The sequence below is a fragment of the Dama dama genome, chromosome 18, assembly GCF_033118175.1.
Source record: "Dama dama isolate Ldn47 chromosome 18, ASM3311817v1, whole genome shotgun sequence".
NCBI lineage: Eukaryota > Metazoa > Chordata > Mammalia > Artiodactyla > Cervidae > Dama > Dama dama.
Window position 1 is genome coordinate 64,096,271 of NC_083698.1, and position 20,040 is coordinate 64,116,310.

Below are 20,040 nucleotides of genomic sequence, written 5' to 3' on the forward strand. Positions count from 1 at the left end.
CAAGTTCTGGGGATCAGACATAGATGTCTTTGAAGGACCATTACTAGCCTACCACAGTTAGAACATGGGGTTTATTTTCTTATTGTTGCTTATCTGTATTTCTGGCTTTCCACAACGCACATATATTCCTGTAATGACAAAAGTCTGTTCTTCATTGAAAAATAAGTACAGTGATGGGGAGGAAATAATACCATAAGCAGTAATATCATGAAGATCATGGTTATACACCTATAGTAGGGATACAAAAAAAAAATGTGACCTAATTATATGTGAATAAGTATTCGTGACTTGGAAACTTTCCACTGACAGAATCGTATTAAAAATGCTACAGCTCAAACAATGTCTATGAAATGGCAGATGACATATTCTAGAAAATGCTGTGGATCTGAAAAATGACTCTAGTGATGACAAAGATTCATGTGAAAAGCATGAATGACAATTCTCATAAAGCATGAGTTCAAGTCCCAGCTCTGTCACTCACCAGCTGTGCGGCCTTGTGCCAGTTATTTAACCTCTTCTTGCTTCCACTTCATTACCTATAAAATGAAGCTAATAACTGTACTTTCCTCACAGGATTATTGAAGGATTAAATAATTTAAAACCTGTACAGGGCTTAGAACTATGCCTGGCACATAACAAATACTCTGTAAATGCTAGTCATTTTTGCTTATTATTCTGGCAGGTGTTTGTAGCCACCTGTCTCGAATGGAAAATCACTCTGGAATTTTAGTTATGCTGGTACTTATGGTCTATCACCTCTAAAAATCATGAGAGCCATGCACTGATTATCAATGGGGTTCTTACACCCCAGGATACTAGAGTAATTACTCTGAGGATTTCACTACTGGCGTTTTTCCCAAATGGCTGAGTTCCCAGGAAACACCCCATCAGTGCTAGTACAGTGGCTAGATAATAATTGTGAAGCATCAACAGTTACTTAGTCCAGAATTATCAATACGACAAATGACACAACTGTGGGATTCTAACACCTGCATCTTGTTAGACAGAAAAGTCTAATAGTTTGCTAGTTTTGACAGTTTGAGGGGAAAGACAACAAGTTTTCCAGGAAGATGAGAGACTGGAGACAACTTCAGTATTCTGCTTACTGTGAATTAGTATTAAACCAATAGGATACTGTGAGTTGTTGACACCAGTCAAGCACAAATAAAACACCGCATTTGAAGAACTTTATCATTAACAAATCCTAGTGATATTGAATAATGCTCCATGGAAGAAATGCAACAGATTCCTTAACGTCAAAAGCTGGAAGGGATCTTAATGATCATTTTAATCCAGTGTGTCTCAGACTAGATTCATGTTCCTCTTTGCTACCTCTCATTTCTCTTGTTGTGTTCTGCAGGATTTTTTCCCAAGCCTTTAACATGTTCTTGTATGCTGTGACTCTTGAAGACCAAGACCTGGTGTATGACCCATCTCAACCACAGAACCTCCCTTAGCCCTTATAATTTTTTAACTTCACAAGGGCCACTATTGATGATAAAAAATCTCTGGGTAAACACTGATGTATTATGACCACACTTCATCAAGCTTGACACTCAGAGCAGCCAAATGATTTATGGGTGAACTAAATGATCACAGAGCTAGCTCAGAATCTAGGCCTGTTTGTAGAGCTGGCTGGAGAGAACCTGTGTCCTGCAGACCTTGGGCCCTGGGCCTGGGCAGCCTGGAATAGAGCACGGGAACAATGAAAAGATAGAAACAACCTACAGGGAAAGGGAGAAGAGACAGTCACCTGAAAATGTGCCTTCCTCCTCTTCACCTTTCGGCTCAGCCTAACACTATCACAGGTCTATATTAAGAAAGATGTTGCTGGGTGTCACAGCAGATGTCAAAAAGCTGCACATAAGACTTAGTCTTGCCCTGGAGGACCTTAGATTCTCACTGAGAAGGCACACATGAAGTTGAAATGCTAGCAACAATCCTATTTTTCTAATTTTCCTAACACTTAAAGAGTCTATAAGCACTTTCAAATCTATTTCCCAAAATGTGTACTTTGGGCAAGTATGATTTGTCCCGTTTTATACATGAGAAAATGAACTGCTGATCAGACAGACTGTGACATGGTTCAAGGTCAGAGTCCTAGCAAGCGGACTCCATCTTCTGATCACCCCATACTGATCATATGGGTGTTTCAGGACAAATCTTTGGATTTTGATGAAACCTGCAGATGTTTTGGGTGTTATATTTTTTACATTGCATAGAGTAAATTGTCTGACTATATCCAAGATTTTTTACATCATTAAGACTGATTTTTTAAAGGCTTGTAAGAAAAACCATTTGCAATAAGAGAATGAAGACAGGGCAGGGCAATGGACAAAACATGAGTGAATATGGTATGATGTACTTTTTTACCAAAGATTTTTAAATGCAAAAACACAGTTATCATAGAAAATTTTGGTTGCAGAGGAAAGTAGAATAAAAAAAAAAAATCTGTCCTCTCTCAACTAAAGCAAAGCAGTGTTCAGCCATTCCTCACTCCCCTAATTTTTAAAGTTATACATACTATAAAACTGACAATTCACATAAGGATTTTGAAGATATTTTAGTTCTAAATATATTTAAGTGGTAACAACCACTTTTCTTTTTGCAATCTACAATGTATCATCAGTTCAGTTCAGTTCAGTCACTCAGTCGTGTCTGACTCTTTGCGACCCCATGAATCACAGCACGCCAGGCCTCCCTGTCCATCACCAACTCCCGGAGTCTACCCAAACTCATGTCCATCGAGTCGGTGATGCCATCCAGCCATCTAATCCTCTGTCATCCCCTTCTCCTCCTGCCCCCAATCCTTCCCAGCATTAGGGTCTTTTCCAATGAGTCAACTCTTTGCATGAGGTGGCCAAAGTATTGGAGTTTCAGCTTCAACATCAGTCCTTCCAATGAACGCCCATGACTGATCTCCTTTAGGATGGACTGGTTGGATCTCCTTACAGTGCAAGGGACTCTCAAGAGTCTTCTCCAACACCACAGTTCAAAAGCATCAAGTCTTCGGCATTCAGCTTTCTTCACCGTCCAACTCTCACATCCATACATGACTACTGGAAAAACCATAGCCTTGACTAGACGGACCTTTGTTGGCAAAGTAATGTCTCTGCTTTTAAATATGCTATCATAACTTTCCTTCCAAGGAGTAAGTGTCTTTTAATTTCATGGCTGCAATCACCATCTGCAGTGATTTTGGAGCCCCCCAAAATAAAGTCTGACACTGTTTCCACTGGTTCCCATGAAGTGATGGGACCAGATGCCATGACCTTAGTTTTCTGAATGTTGAGCTTTAAGCCAACTTTTTCACTCTCCTCCTTCACTTTCATCAGGAGGCTTTTTAGTTCCTCTTCACTTTCTGCCATAAGGGTGGTGTCAGCTGCATAGCAGACCATGAAAAAAGCATTCAAGTTTGAGGTATATCGATTGTATTTTGGAAATTAAATAAGGATGCATAGAAGCTGGAGGAGTGTCCTTACAGATCCATTAGCATTCTACCAACAGAAATGTTTGATCCTACTTACAATGCTGGAGCTGAAACCTTTGATCTTGAGTCCCACTCCAGCATATGGTGCTACTAAGCATAATCAAAGTGCAAATCTTTATAGAAATTACAGAGACTAAAAAGAGGATAGAAGCTTCCTTCCTCTAATTTCCTTTTCTGCCATGTCCCTGGTCTTAAATAAAAAACATTTGGTCTTTTGATGAAATCTGTAAATAGTTTGAGGGTATTTTACACTGTATATAGTCAGTTACTTGACTGTACAAGATGATTTCCATTACTGAGACTGACAATGTTTCACGCCAGGAAAATCGAGTCCCAGTTTTTGAAACTGCTTCTCTTATTTTGGCCCTATATAGTGACATGAAAATAAGGAGATATCTATAGTTCTGGAGGACTTCTTTTTTGGAAGGGGTACTTGACCTGTATACATCCAGATTCTGCCAAGAAGTCTTTGAACATTTACAGGATGAGTTGCTAACTCTTGAAGACAATACTCTTCAAAAGAGCTGTCCCCCTGCAAATATTTTTAAGCCACTACTGACAACAATTCACATCAAGTTGTGAAAAAATAGTATTTTTTATGAAATCCCCTTCAGATATATCTCTCAGCCCACTAAAGAGAGTGGGAGGCAATTCCTGTATTAAAATTTGTAAACAAAACTCATGTTCTGTCAAGGTGAATTGTCTTTGCCCCCTCACCAACATCACGATGTTCAGTCTGACTGACTGTGGTGCACCTGGATTCAGACAGACAGGCCTCAGGCAAGTCTGCAGTTTGGAAGAACATGGACCCAGGATGACTCTCATGTTGTTTCTCATGGTGACTGATTATTGTGCCCCAGCTTCACTCAAATTGTTTTTAATAATGTAGTTATTAAGGAAAAAAGACTAAGGCACCATTCGAAAAGTTTAGTCAAGTGCAGGCAAGTTAAGCTAGCAGGCACTGGCCTGGCCTCTGTCTGCCCTGACTGGGCAGAGCCAATCCTGGTTGGTTGGTGCTCTTATTGGACCAGTTGCTAAGTATTTTGACTATCACTTCGAACTGGCCTCATTAGTTGTACATATAGGCATGTATCAACATGGCACCCAGCAAGGTCCAACTATAAAATCCTGGGGTCAGAAGTCAAAGGTTTAGATTGTGATCTGAATTCTGTCATTACAGAGGTGGATCATCTCAGAAGTTAGCCAACGTCTTTAATTCTTAACATCCGTGGCTCCAAATTAGGGATATGAATGCTGCCGGGTGCTTACTTGCTCAGTCATGTCCAACTCTTTGCAATCCCATGGACTGTAGCCTGCCAGGCTCCTCTGTCCATGGGATTCTTCAGGCAAGAATACTGCAGTGGGTTGCAATTTTCTTCTCCAGGAGATCTTCCTGACCCAGGGATTGAACCCACGTCTCCTGCATCTCCTGCACTGGCAGGCAGATTCTCTACCACTGAGCACACTGGGGCTTCCTGGGGATATGACTAATCCTCACTTAGTTGCCTTATGAGACTTAGGTTGAGGTTGAAACCAGATATTAGATATGAAAGCATTCATTTTTAAAATTTTTTATTAATTCAAAGAAAACTGTAGTAATTGTACATCATTTGGAAAATGCCAAAGCATAGGATGTGAACATTTATTTTCTCACCATGTAAAGAACAACTGTGAACATTTCAAAAAGTTTCTTCTAGCTTTTTATAAAAACCATTTGACAATTCAACAATAGTTGCTGGTACCACAAAAAAATGAAATAAAACAAGGCTGACGTCTTCCAACTGGGTGGGGATATCAAATGGTTAAATAAATGTTATTACTGTAGTATTTAGTTCAGTTCAATTCAGTCACACAGTTGTGTCTGACTTTGTGACCCAATGGACTGCAGCACACCAGGCTTCCCTGTCCATCACCAACTCCCAGAGCTTGCTCAAACTCATGTCCATCGAGTCGGTGATGCCATCCAACCATATCACCCTGTCATCCCCTTCTCCTCCTACCTTCAATCTTTCCCAGAATCAGGGTCTTTTCCAATGAGTCTGTTCTTTGCATCAGGTGGCCAAAGTATTGGAGCTTCAGCTTCAGCATCAGTCCTTCAAATGAATATTCAGGACTGATCTCCTTTAGGATGGACTGGTTTGTTCTCCTTGCAGTCCAAGGGACTCTCAAGAGTCTTCTCCAACACCACAGTTCAAAAGCATCAATTCTTCAGTGCTCAGCTTTCTTTATAGTCCAAGAAATCCAAATGAAAGAATAGTGAAAAGCTGTCCCATATCATGCAATTACAGGTCTGATTCCTGGAGATGACAAATATTTCAGTATTTAGGAATTTGTTGTTCAGTCGCTCAGTCATGTCCGACTCTTTGCGACCCCATGGACTACAGCACACCAGGCTTCCCTGTCCTTCACCATCTCCCGGAGCTTTCTCAAACTCATGTCCATTGAGTTGGTGATGCCATCCAACCATCTCATCCTCTGTGATCCCCTTCTCCTCTTGTCTTAGGAAAAAGGAACACTTTTATACCTCAATCATTTTCTTATGCTACTGACTTGATTGTATTTTAGGGAGAACATCATTAAATTACTATTATAAAATTTTAGGTACACAAAAATACTTTATGCTGTAACCCTAAACAATATGTATGTGTGTGTTCAGTCACTCAGTTGTGTCCAACTCTTAGTAGCCGAGTAGGCTCCTCTATCCATGGGCTTTCCCAGGCAAGAATACTGGAATGGGTTACCGTTTTTTCCCCTCCAGGAGATTTTCCCGACCCAGGATCGAACCTGCATTGACAGGCAGATTCTTTACCACTGAGCCCCGTGGGAAGCCCCAACAATATGTGAATTTGACTTATTTCCTAAGTTATTATGCTCAACTAATAACCATCTCTCCTTTTTGGCTTGCTAGAGGGCCCAAATTTCACTGTAGTTTTATAGATACGCAATCTGTTTTTACATGTTGGTTTCAACTGATGGATAAGGATGTTCCTCGGACATAAAATCCTTGGACTTTTTCCAAACACATGATTTTCTTGAACTGTTAGAAGCACCTTGTAAATGGCCTTAGACACTGACAGTACTATGTGGATTGATACTTTCTACAAAAGATTTTATTTCTTTATTACTTTCTTCCCAAAAGATAACTGCTATGAGCATAGCATATGGCACTCATGTGTTTATTTATGATGACGCCATCCTCCTAAATTATCTTCTTATATACATTTAACTCCCTGAACATCCTGAGCTCCCAGAAGGCATGGGCCTTGTTTACTCTGTCCATCCCCAGGCTCCTAGCAAAGGAGACACTGAAATGTTTGAATAAGCCCATAAGAATTCTTGTTCAGTCACAATACCTAAGATGATATCTGGGAATGTGCTAAATAAAGATCCCGAGGCCCTATTCTGGAGGTTCTGAATCAGATTGTCTGATGGTGGGCCTAGGGTCCTGTATTTTTAATAAGCTCCTTGGTTTCCTCCTTGTAAAATGGGGATAAAAGTAGCCCCTACCTCACACGGTAATTGTGGAAATGAATGAGTTATTTCATGCAGAGTGTTCAGACCACTGCCTGGCCCTTAGCACTACACCAGTGCCCATGTTACTACTGTTGTTATTAGGATATGATCAGCCCGTCATGAACAGGTGCTCAGGAAATAGTGTCTATTAATTTTCTCAAATTTAAGTGTGCATGAACATCAGCCGGTGGCTTATCAATGCAGGTGCTGGGGCCTTGCCCCTGAGATTCTGACTTAATAAGGCTAATACCTAGCCAGGAATCTGCATTCCTATATTCCCTATATAAGGGAAAATAGATCATCAGCAGATAAACTGTAAACCAGTAGTTCTCTTATTCACATTCCTAACCGTCAAGGCAAAGAAACTTGCCTCTCCAACTGGGGCTAAGAGGGGGCTCAGTTCAGATAAAGAGAGCTTTTTTCTGGGTGGGGTTCATCTGATAGCATGCCAAAGGACCACTGGGACTCTCAGTTTACTTCATCTGTGTCAGGGGCCACACTGCCTGCTGGCATTGGCTCACGAGGGGTGAGGGGACAGCTGCCTTCCCTGAGTACACTGGGGATACTGCTCCAGCAGGGCTTGGCAGATTCACCTCTCCCTGCAGTGCGGAACAAGGCCTGAGCTCTCCTCCCCCTAAACTGTCCTGCCCCAGAACAGCATAGGCCAACTCACGCCAGCTCCAGGGGCTGCTGAAGACAGGGCCTGGAATCCTTCCCGCCTCTAAAACTAAAGTTCAAGCGAGCCACAGTTGCTTGGGAAGAAAGTGTGTACATCCCTGGCAAGCCCAAGATTCCAAGTCTGGGCAAGAAGAGCCGAAACCCCTCATGCCACATATATGTGTCATTGAATCAGCCCAGACTTGCTTTTGCTTCTGACCTCTGCAAATTCCCCCCAGTGTGCCTGAGATTTAAAGGGCAAAATTTTCCAAAAGTGAAACGACAGTGCTCTTGTTTCTCTTACAAACAGCTTTCCTTCCTGGATTTCTCTTCTTGTGATTATGCAAATTATACACTTAAGCATAATCAATACTTGACTCTCCTGCAACCTGATCAAGCTGGGATCCATCCATAAACAGAGACACTACATACTTAAGAGATAGGCATTTAAATGGAGACAACTCTGTCCTTGCTCTGGCTAAAAATTATTGCTTTTTATAGAAAATTAGGTATAGGCTATGTTATAATAAAGTAGAATTTACATTTTAAAAAATGCTTTCAACTTCTGTAATTTTTCTCCTTGTTCTTTAATCCAAGTACACGTACTTTCTTCTCCTAAAATGCTACAGAGGAACAGACCTGTCTCCAATGTTTGAAAAGCTTGAGGTTAGAGCACTGGTCCATGGTTCCTCCTCTTAGCTCTGGCTCCTGTGTCACCAGGAGTTTCCTGGAGGTCTCCCAGGCATTAAGAGTGGAAATTCTAGCCCACACCTCCATATTCTTTTGACAGCTGCCCTTTAGCCTCCTCTTGGCCCTAGGGATATATACACTTGTGGCATGACTGGTCTCCAAGAGGACAAAAAGGCCTGCACAAACATAGGCAATTAAGTAAGGAATTCCAGGGTCTCAGGAACACTGAACAGGAGTGGGGATGTAGGCAGTGGGTGGGTACATATCTCTGGAAGCCTGAAATCGACATCCTGCTCTTATGGGGAGGGATACAACCAGAGAAGGACTGGACATAGCCCTCTAAAGTCCAGGGTCAAGTGCAGGTCCAGATGTGGTACCATATATACGGTTATCTATACAATGCTTGCAAGTGTGTTACATAAGTGAATACCTTAGTCAAGATGTTCCATCAACAAATGCCCCAGAGAAACCTCTCTCAGATTCCAAGATTTGAGACATCAAGAACTAGACAGATAACATTTTCTTTGTGGAGCACTAGGAGAGGTATCTCTTGATGTTGCTTTGCAAATGTGATTATGTCAACTCCCAGCTGAAAACCTTAAAGGGGAATAAGGCTCTATTTATTTGGAAGTCATTGTATGAGCAAGGTTTCTTTGTTACTATTTAAAAAACACAGGTGTCTGGGGCTTCTCTGGTTGTCCAGTGGTTGAGATATTGCCTTCCAATGCAGGGGGTAGAGGTTCAATTCCTGGGCAGAGAGCTAGGATCCCACATGCCTCCCAGCCAAAAAACCAAAACATAGAACAGAAGCAATACTGCAACAAATTCAGTAAAGACTTTAAAACTGGTCCACATCAAAAATGTATTTAAAAAATAAAAATAAATAAAAGTTTAAAAAACAAACAAACCAACCAAAAAAAAAAAAAAAAAAAAAAACCAACAACACAGATGTCAAAGGAATTTCACCAACAAAGATTCAGACAGAAGATCTGGAGGTTTCTAAGTCACTCTCTGGCACTTGTCCCCAGGCTTCGCCTCCTCCTTCCCCGCTCGCCGTCGCGTAGGTAGTACTCAGCCCTTACCTCCTCTGAAAGGCTTCTCAAGCCCTCAGTCCAGCCAAGTGCTCCTCCTCAAGGCTCCCACAGCTCTTAGCACCTGGCACTGCAATTGCTCCCCGCCCAGCAGCCTCCCCACCCTCCTAAATTGCTGCACCCTGAGGTCTGGCCCCGTGTCTTATCAGCACTGCATTCCCACGGCTCACCCTGGGATTTGACACATGCTAAGTTCTCACTAAATACTTCTTGCCTGATCACCAACAGCAATATTGAGTTGCTTTTATAGCCCTTCACTGCCAGGGGCTCTACGAACCAAAGAATTCAAGTAAAATTTTAACTCCTGGGAGAGACAGATGGTCTGAAAATAAATCAAACACTTGAACATGTAGCATCGCAGACATGGAGACCATTGGGGGCATGTACAGATATCACATATGTGTGCTTTGCAGTTTTTAATCTCATTCATTTCTTAAGCTGATCTCAGGTTACATGCCTTAAAAAAGGAAGCATTTCTTAAAAAGTTGGCAATCATGCTTCTTCAGAAAGAACGTATATGTACCCATACACACACACACACATACACACACTCTTCATCTGCAGATTTCAAAATTTTACCCTTACTGAAATTAGATTGAGGGTGCTAAGGACATCTATCAGAAACTGTTTCTAGTCACTTGAAATTTGGCACACTATATCTATTTTAAAAATGTAAATTACACGGGGCAGATACTTCGAGAAAACAGAACACTATGGAAAACCAGTTGTCCTTTGACATGAAACCACACATGATATTATTTCTATCCGTAATCCAGGACTACTGGTAGACATATTAAGCACTGGGCAATAATACCCGAGACATTAAAAAATACTGAACATCAGCAGGGGTCTGACAGCAACCCGCTCCAGCACTCTTGCCTGGAGAATGCCATGGACAGAGAGGCCTGGTGGGCTACAGTCCACAGAGTTGCAAAGAGTCAGACATGACTGAAGTGACTTAGCATTGCACCTCACAGCAAGACTCTGATAACTTGGCACAACTCACTTAGAGGCATCTAAATATAAAGGAAAGCCATTCTCAGCGGAGTAAGGGATGAGTCCACAGTGCAGTGCTCTGGGAGCGACCTGCTGTCCTCCTTTGCTGTGCTGGACTGTGCTTAGCTGCTTCATTTGTGTCCGACTCTTTGTGACCCCACGGACTGTGGCCCGCCAGGCTCCTCCGTCCATGGGATTCTCCAGGCAAGAATACTGGAGTGGGTTGCTATGCCTTCCTCCACGGGATCTTCCCAACCCAGGCTCGAACCCAGGTCCCCTGTATTGCAGGAGGACTCTTTATCATCTGAGCCACCAGGGAAGCCCAAGAATACTGGAGTGAATAACCTTCGCTCTGGATATTTTCCTGGAAGAGTCAGGAGAAGAAAAGAAGGGTCTGATTTCTGCTGCTGCTTCTTCCACATCACACCTCTCAGTCTCTGACCTCTTTCCTGCTCAGAAGGCTGTCATCCCCAGGCTGGGGACTTAAAAGTAGATGCTGCTACAGCTCCATCCCAGGTAGTGGCTCAACTGGAAAGCTAGCAGCTTCTTAGTTTTTTTTTTCCTCTGAAAAGTCGAGTGAACTCTGTTGCCAGCAAGGATTGAGGCCCTCCCAGAAGCTTCTGAGGCCCAGATTAGGAGAACTTGTTCTACATGGTGCAAGCTTGGGCCTTATCCTCTAGGGCACCAGACCTTCATAAGGAGGACTGGAGTCAAGAACTAAAAGATTTCAGAAGTTTCTCACAACGAGAACTAAAACCCCAACTACCAACCACCTGGCCAACTTCATCTTTTATCTTGTTCAGAAAGACACTTTTTACTTCCTCAAGTTCATCTTTTACTAGAAATCTCACAACAAATACAAGCAAACTTTCTCTGCTCACTGTGCCCTGAATGGACATTTTACTACCTACCTGCCTTCCATTTTCCAATGTCATCTCCCTGGTCCCTGCTCATCCATAACTCCTCACTGACTACGCTGCCAATGGTCCCATCTTTCTATAAATTCACTTGCCTACATGAGTTGCTAAATGAGGCAATTAATCACCATCAACACTGGAATTATTCAAAATCACCTGTATCTCAGCAGCTTTCTCATTCTACAGCCTTAGTTTCTTATTTAATCTTTCCTATCTTGTCCCCCCTACTAGATTGTCAGCCTCTTTAGGTGAAGATATGTCTGCTTTAATTTTCCGTACAGTGGGTCCTTAAAATCGTTTTTTCTGAACACCCAGGGATGAAGGTAAGGGATAGCTTTCAGGAACAAACAGTAATTACCAGCTCTTCCTTGCCCTTTCATTCCCAGTGGGGGCTGCCCTGAATGGAACCATTAATAAATACTCCATTCCCCATGGATAATAAATGTTCAGACTTCCCCAACCAAATCAGGTCTGAAAAACCGGGGGCCAAAAAACTTTGAAGATCGCTGCAAGCCCAGGCATAAAGGGGGAGGGCCCAGCTGCAGGAGTAACCAGAGGGTCTGTGAAGGTTAGTACACACACACACACACACACACACACACACACACACACACACACACACACGTGCAGGCCTTGCCCCAAGGGCTCTAAGACTACAGGAGAACTCATGGGACTAAATCACCAAAATGTGACAGGCACTTTCACGGTGGTAGAACCAGTTCTGAGGTTTCTTCACGTTCTTGCCTACAGCAGGGCAAAGCAGCTACTCTGTTCAGATCCCTAAAAGGTGAGCGGTGCCTCTCCTGGACTGTCGGCCACCAGTACAACGATGTCAAAAACCCAAACACGCAACGTAGCCACTTCCGACAGTGGCTCACCGGCTGCTCTTGGCAGACAGCCCTGTGCTCCCCAAACTTCCCGGAGATCGCTGGCGGATTCCCTGCTGCCCGAACTTCTTGCAAGGGGTCACCTGGAAGAGCAAGTGTCTTAAAAATGAATAAGACAAGCTGCGCTCCCACTGCTTCGAAGCGACTGGTGTGCTAGTCTAAAATAAAAAGGTTTCTGTCTGCAAATCCCGTTTGCTCCCCCGGTAATCCATCCCCGCCCCCAGTCCGGCGTGTCCGACCCGTACAGCTGTTTTTAATCCCTACTTTTCTCACTTGGCGTCCCCGGCTAGCGTTGACCAGACGCGGAGCCACTTAGCGTTTCCTCCTCCCCCTGCCCGGGTCTGTCCTCCCTCCGCCGTCTCCTTTTTCTCCGCCTGCATCCCCGGGGGCAGAGTGTGGGAAGAACGAATTTCCGCCCTGTTTGCTCTCCACTCGCCGACTTGGGTCCCTTCCGGACGCAGCCTGCACACCCCCGGCTCCTCCCGGGGCTGTTCCACCGAGGTTGCGCTCCCGCTCCCGCACCCGGAGCGAGGAGGCGCGGGCTGCTGGGGCTAAGCCGCCGGGGCGCAGCAGCCAAGCCGCGCCCGGGGGAGCTCTTGGAAGGGCTCCCGCCTGCAGCTGGGGAATCCGCTCGGCAGGGAGAATCCGTGCCAGGGAATCCAGCTCTCCGGACTCAAGCTGCAAACAAAAAACTCAGGTCTTGCTCCCTCCCTCCGCTCCCCCCACCCCACCCCCACCCCGACGCACACCCGGAGAAACAGTTTTCCGAAGAAATGCAACAAGTAGCACCCGGAGCTCGCAGAGCGCCCTGCGCCGCCTGACTTGGCCCGGCAAAGCCCGCCTGCAGAGACCCGGGCCAGCCACCGGACAAAGGGCGGAGGAGGGGCTGGACAGCGCTGCGAAGTCCGAAAGAGGCCATTTAGCGACTCTGGCCAGGCCAAAGGGAATGCAGAGGAGACACAGAGCCGGCGGGCCAAGAGGACGATCCGGCCGCAGCACGCAGGGCGGGCGGCGATGGAGGCTGCCCGCGCCGTGCGCTTCCTGCTCGTGGTGTGCGGCTGCCTTGCGCTCCCGCCGTGGGCCCAGCCGGTGTGTCCGGAGCGCTGCGACTGCCAGCACCCCCAGCACCTCCTGTGCACCAACAGAGGGCTCCGCGCCGTGCCCAAGACCAGCTCGCTCCCGAGCCCACAAGACGTGCTCACATACAGCCTCGGCGGCAACTTCATAACCAACATCACGGCCTTCGACTTCCACCGCCTGGGGCAGCTCAGACGGCTGGACCTGCAGTACAACCAGATCCGCTCGCTGCACCCCAAGACCTTCGAGAAGCTCTCGCGGTTGGAGGAGCTCTACCTGGGCAACAATCTCTTGCAGGCGTTCGCCCCGGGCACCCTGGCCCCGCTCCGCAAGCTGCGCATCCTCTACGCCAACGGGAACGAGATCGGTCGCCTTAGCCGCGGTTCCTTCGAGGGCCTGGAGAGCCTGGTCAAGCTGCGACTGGACGGGAACGCCCTGGGGGCGCTGCCGGACGCCGTCTTTGCCCCCTTGGGCAACTTGCTCTACCTACATCTGGAGTCCAACCGGATCCGCTTTCTGGGCAAGAACGCCTTCGCCCAACTGGGGAAGCTGCGCTTTCTCAACCTCTCTGCCAACGAGCTGCAGCCCTCCCTACGCCATGCGGCCACCTTCGCACCGCTGCGCTCCCTCTCCACCCTCATCCTCTCGGCCAACAGCCTGCAGCACCTCGGGCCGCGCGTCTTTCAGCACCTGTCGCGCCTCGGCCTACTCTCACTCAGGGGCAACCAGCTCACGCACCTCGCGCCTGAGGCTTTTTGGGGGTTAGAGGCCTTACGCGAGCTGCGCCTGGAGGGCAATCGGCTGAGCCAACTGCCGGTGGCACTGCTGGAACCTCTGCATAGCCTGGAGGCGCTGGACCTGAGCGGCAATGAGCTGTCCGCTCTGCACCCCACTGTCTTTGGCCGCCTGGGCCGGCTGCGCGAGCTCAGCTTGCGCGACAACGCGCTCAGCGCCCTCTCCGGGGACATCTTCGCGGCCAGCCCGGCCCTCTACCGGCTGGATCTAGACGGCAATGGCTGGACCTGTGACTGCCGGCTGCGGGGTCTGAAGCGCTGGATGGGCGACTGGCACTCACAGGGCCGGCTCCTCACCGTTTTCGTGCAGTGTCGCCACCCTCCGGCCCTGCGGGGCAAGTACCTGGATTACCTGGATGACCAGCAACTGCAGAACGGGTCTTGCACAGATCACGCGTCCTCGGTTCCCCCGATTGCCGACAAGCGGCGGCCCCTACCCACAGCTCCAGGGGAGGAGGTGGCGCCCCCTGCAGGTGCCCTCGCGGAGGAGCTGCTGCCGCAGCCACAGCCACAGCAGCGGAGTCGATTTCTGCCAGGGATGGCCTGGGATGGGGCGGCCAGGGAGCTTTTGGGTAACCGCAGCGCCCTAAGGCTGAGTCGGCGGGGCCCGGGCCTCCAGCAGCCAGGTTCCAACGCCGCTGCTGCCGCGGGCACGGCGCCACACCCGCTGGACCTCCTCGAGAAGCCTGAGCGGGCACGTCCGACTCCGTCGGATCCTGGCTCCGCGGAACCCACCCCGACGGCCACGCTCTCCTCTGCGCCACCCGGCGACCCCTGGCAGCGCGCGGCGAAACAGCGCCTGGCGGCGCAGCAGCAGGAAAGCGCCGCCCAGTCCGACGGCGGGGTCGGCCTACCGCCTCTGGTATCCGACCCGTGTGACTTCAACAAGTTCATCCTGTGCAACCTGACGGTGGAGACAGTGGGCGCCGACAGCGCCTCGGTACGCTGGGCTGTGCGCGAGCACCGCAGCCCCAGGCCGCTGGGCGGCGCGCGCTTCCGCCTGCTCTTCGACCGCTTTGGCCAGCAGCCCAAATTCCACCGCTTCGTCTACCTGCCCGAGCGCAGCGACTCGGCCACGCTGCGCGAGCTGCGCGGAGACACCCCCTACCTGGTGTGCGTGGAGGGCGTGCTCGGTGGTCGGGTCTGCCCGGTGGCTCCCCGCGACCACTGCGCGGGGCTGGTCACCCTGCCGGAGCCTGGGAGCCAGGGCGGCGTTGACTACCAACTGCTGACCTTGGCCCTGCTGGCCGTCAACGCGCTGCTGGTGCTCCTGGCCTTGGCGGCCTGGGCGTCGCGCTGGCTGCGGAGGAAGCTGCGGGCCAGGCGGAAGGGCGGGGCGCCCGTCCACGTTCGCCACATGTACTCTACCCGACGACCGCTGCGCTCCATGGGCACTGGCGTGTCCGCCGACTTCTCTGGCTTCCAGTCGCACCGGCCGCGCACCACCGTGTGCGCGCTCAGCGAAGCGGACCTCATCGAGTTCCCGTGCGACCGCTTCATGGACAGCGGGGGCGGCGGCGCAGGCGGCAGCCTCCGGCGGGAGGATCATCTCCTGCAGCGATTTGCCGACTAGTTAGATCCAGGGCCTCCAGGGGGTGTGGAGACCATCTCCTTGGCCCTGGGGAGCCGCCTATCCGCGGGCCTCAGCAACCCACCTCAGGGGAAGATCTCCTTTTATATCAGACCTTCTCTTTTCTCCCTTTTGTGCATTTGCCAGAAGGGCCAAAGAAGACAGATAGCAGCTAATTCCGCACCACCCCCCAAATCCCGAGGCTCTCTCGTGGAGTAAATGGTTGGTATTGGTCAAGACCAAGAATAAGGGACAAATGGATGGTGGGGTCAAGAACTGGAAGCCTTCTTTACTACGTTGGTGCAGCTGTGAGAATGGACTTTTTTAATGCAGTAGTCTGGCCTCTGGGGTAGAAAAGGGTGCTCGTTGCCCCCTACGTGGCCATGAAAGAATTGGATGCATGTGTTTTTGTTTGTTGGAGTTTTGTTTCTATTTAAGGAAAAAAAGAACGTATTACCATTACAAAGGTAGCTTGGCAACTGACTCCACTGGTCTGGTGGTCTCTGCCAAGAAGGGTGATGTTGTGAACAGGTGGTGAAGTTTAACACACTCGTGGAGGAACTCTTTTGTTGACTGATAGAACGTTCAGGATAACTTAATGTTTAAATAATTAGAGATGCTACTTTTTTTTTTTCAAAAATGTGAAGATTTCTGACATTTAACAAACTGACCAGTAAGCTCAAGGACCGTTTTAGTTGAGCAGGGCAGTTCAACTATTTCCCTTTTAACATTAACACCACGAAAACATTTGCTGACCTTCGGGTTAACTAAGATTACAAAGTTTCTCAGGAGGAGGCTGCATGCAAGACTTCTCTGTCGGGGTTGCTCCTGTGGCTTTTTTAATTTTATTTTTTAAACTTACATGTGGAAAAGGAAATTTCAATGCCAGATTCCATAAAAGAATGTAAGGTGTACATAACTAACTGATGACCCCATAGAGAATGCCATCGTTCTAGTTCACTTTACCACATCTCTGATGACCTGTCCAGGTTGGAATAAATGTGATGTGGTACTTCACATGTTTTTATCAGTAACACGCAGTTGACTGTGCCATACTTCTCTTGAACTGCACGGTTAAGTGATCAAGGTAATTTCCTGATAGGAGGTGAGCAAAAGGTGACTTGCAATTGATAGTGTAATGTTTGATCACGTTATTGTCTTACATGAAAGAGTGGGGGGGATGTGAAAAAAATGTACATCAGTGGTTGTATGTTTCTACTAAAACCAGAAGATTGTTAGGAATACTTAAACCTCACTGTGAAATAATTATATATTTTGCAAATTAATCCCTCCACTACCCAGTGGTTTTTTTCCCCCATATTATTAAAACTTACCTTTTAGTTAATAATTGCAGTATTTTTTTTTAATGTTTTTGTTTTAAACTTAGGGTTAGTCTTTATTTGTTCAGTTGTTTTCAACTCTTTGGGATACTTTCATTCCTTGATATTTATGAAGTAGATGTTTATCACTAAATGTAGTGCTTTGGTTTACATGAATAATTTTATGTGTGGTCTAAAAACACAGTCACTTAGAAGATGTACAAGATGGTTATATTCATCGTGGTTACAGATTCATTGGCAGCAGGGTGCTGGGGAAGCCACTGCAAAGGTGCTAAGGCTAACAGTGAATTTTCTGTTTAGGGCCTTAAGCCCCCGAGGGTCCTGAAGACTCAGGGAATCTGTCATATTCCAGAGATCCTTCAACCCCGCTTCACCGCCGCTTTTCCGTTTAGTCTCCATTGAACCAGGCCTGCCTTGTCCCAACAGCTGAGTAGGGACACAGGGATTTAAATGAACTGATCTTTGTTTATGTTCAGATGAGTAAATGTCCAGACCACTTAAAGTACAGCTGCTTTTCTGGCAGTCTTATCTGTGGGGCCCAAACTTAATAAACCACAGGAAATAGACTGTCATTCTTAGTTTGCAACCAGGGCTTGCTTCAGATTCTGAGCCTTAGGAGAAGTGGAATTTGCTCTTATTTGCAACCTTGTGGTTATCTTGCACCTTTTGTGCTCCTAGCTTTTTCATTCAGAGAGCAATTGGATTTCTCAGCTCTTGCTTTTTTTACCCAGCAATGTAATAAAGTGAGTCCCTTTGAAAGTCTGAAACAGACCTCTGGTTCTTCCCACCAATTACCCTTTTAACTGCAAAAATCACTGAAAATGGTTAATGCCTGAATCCATGTAAAAACACTTTCACTGGAAGGTCTTTCAGTGGGAAATGAATAAATGTTATACATTGTTATGTTCAGTTATGTCAATAAACCCACTTACTAATGGAGATGTTTTCTTGTTGGAGTTTCCAAATATTTTACAGCCTTTCATAATGGTACACTGAATTTTTATACAGCAATTTTCATCAATGAAGATAAAACAAACTGGAAGTCTTTCTGTCCTCTTTCACTGTCTTTTAGTTTCCATTTCCAAGCAGAGTGTGGGCTTCCTCTTTAAGAAATGCTTGTGACTTTCTTCCCGAAAAAACAATGAGATGGCTTTAGAAGCAGATGGTCCGCCATGATGTGAAAATGCTGTCAAAACACCAGTGACAGCAAAATAATGGGTCTCAGCAGGTTCCAGCTGTTTAAATAACACTGAATTAAAAGTCAAGCTCTTTGACTCTCATGGTCAAAAATAAGAAGAAATTTTCTTGACCTAGAGGCCATCTTTGTCATTAAAGAGCACATGAAAAATAAAATTACTAAAGAAAAAAAAAAAACTTTGTGAGAATTAGGTATGTTCAGTTAAAGAGCCATTGATGCAGTCTGGAATGTGTTGGGGTCCTTAACTCAGCCAGTAAGATTATTGCTTTCATAAGGCAGATCATTTTATGATGCTGCCAGGTAATAATTAGCATGTGTTCATAACACCTTCACTAATTTGCCAAACACCTGGTTTTCCCCAGAAGTACAGTAACATGGGCAGCTACTGCATATTAAGAAACTATTACAGTAGACCCTGGGTTACCAGGTATTTGTGCTTATCCACTCCCTGCTCTGCTTCTGAGACTTGGAGATAAGTGACTATGAAGCATTCTAATGCCACAAATGTATTCAAAATTCCAGACCATGACCCAGGATCAAAACATTCTTATAGGCCTCCTATCTTCACCATCTCAGAGAATTATAGCATCACTAAAATTCAGAATGATTTTAAGGAAGTGATGAAAGAATTTTAAGTCATCTGGGATTGCTTTCTTTCTGTTTACTTAATCACTTTGTGTTTGAGCTTCTACAGCAGTGAAAATGACAATCCTGGGTCCTGACTGCATAGCGCTGTTTTAAGGAATAAATAAGTAAAAAGCATTAGACAACACCAGTTATAAGGCAAATCTTCAATAAGCAGTTCTTCAATGTCCCAATAATACATTATTGGTAGCAGTATGACCCTATTGGCAGGGTAACACATTTAGAAGTTATATGATACATTTTAGAAGTTTCATGGGCAGGTGATCTGCTTAAGCCCTTAACCAATCAGAAAATTCAGATAATAATACTACAGTGACTCTTCCCTCTCCTTGGTTTGGTAACTGAAGCTCTTCTGTGGTTTAGTGTGGATAGCTCTTGAAATATTTTCTCATTATTTAAAAAAGAAGTGAATATACTAATATTTGAGCAACATGTCCTATGTTTATTAAACTCGACATAAATTAATTCATCTTTTAGATCAGAACTAAGACTGTGTAAACGGTCTTGCTTATACAGTGCCCCCCTACTTCCCATTAACTTAGTGATAGCATCTCCAAGTGTCCTTTTACACTTAGTTTACTTAAAAGGATACTTTACATTCACAAGTGCTTTTCATAGGGATTTAAGGTCACTTTATCCTTCCCAATCATCTGGCAAATAGTATTCATTTTGCATGGGAAACAGAGGTATTTAGAGATTATACTTATATTGACTACTGAAATAATTAGGGAAAAAGTAGCTTCCTGATACCTGGTTGCTTTATCTTGGGGCAGAATACCAAAATATCCCACTGCATCTCTTTGAGGGTTTTTAAGCTACAGGCATCGTGATTCCTTACGGCACAGAAATGGGGCTTTGTAATGTGGCTGTGTACTAGCCTCAGACAGACAAATTGTCATGCACTAACACTGTAAGCAACCGCATCTCCTGAACCTGTAACTTCATAAAAATTTGTTTCAAATTCACCAAATTTTCATAAATGCTAGTCCTGTGCATAGTTAATGCTGAGACAGCTGCAGTGTTTTAGGTTAAGACCAGCTATAACCAAGTAGCAATTACTCACTTTTCCAAGTTAAAGGTTTTGATGAACTGATGCAGTTAACTGTATACTTAACTCTTAGGATATGTACACACTTTTAATGGTGACCACGCTTTTATTCATTTTGTTCTCAGTT

General features: G+C 45.9%; 1 protein-coding gene across 1 annotated transcript; it reads left to right on the top strand.

Annotated features, from left to right (window-relative positions):
- Positions 1 to 12,998: 12,998 nt before the first annotated feature.
- TRIL (TLR4 interactor with leucine rich repeats) lies at positions 12,999 to 17,959 on the top strand. The gene has a single exon (XM_061165455.1). The coding sequence runs from the start codon at positions 13,256 to 13,258 to the stop codon at positions 15,683 to 15,685; it is 2,430 nt and encodes an 809-aa protein (XP_061021438.1). The 5' UTR covers positions 12,999 to 13,255; the 3' UTR covers positions 15,686 to 17,959.
- Positions 17,960 to 20,040: the final 2,081 nt, after the last annotated feature.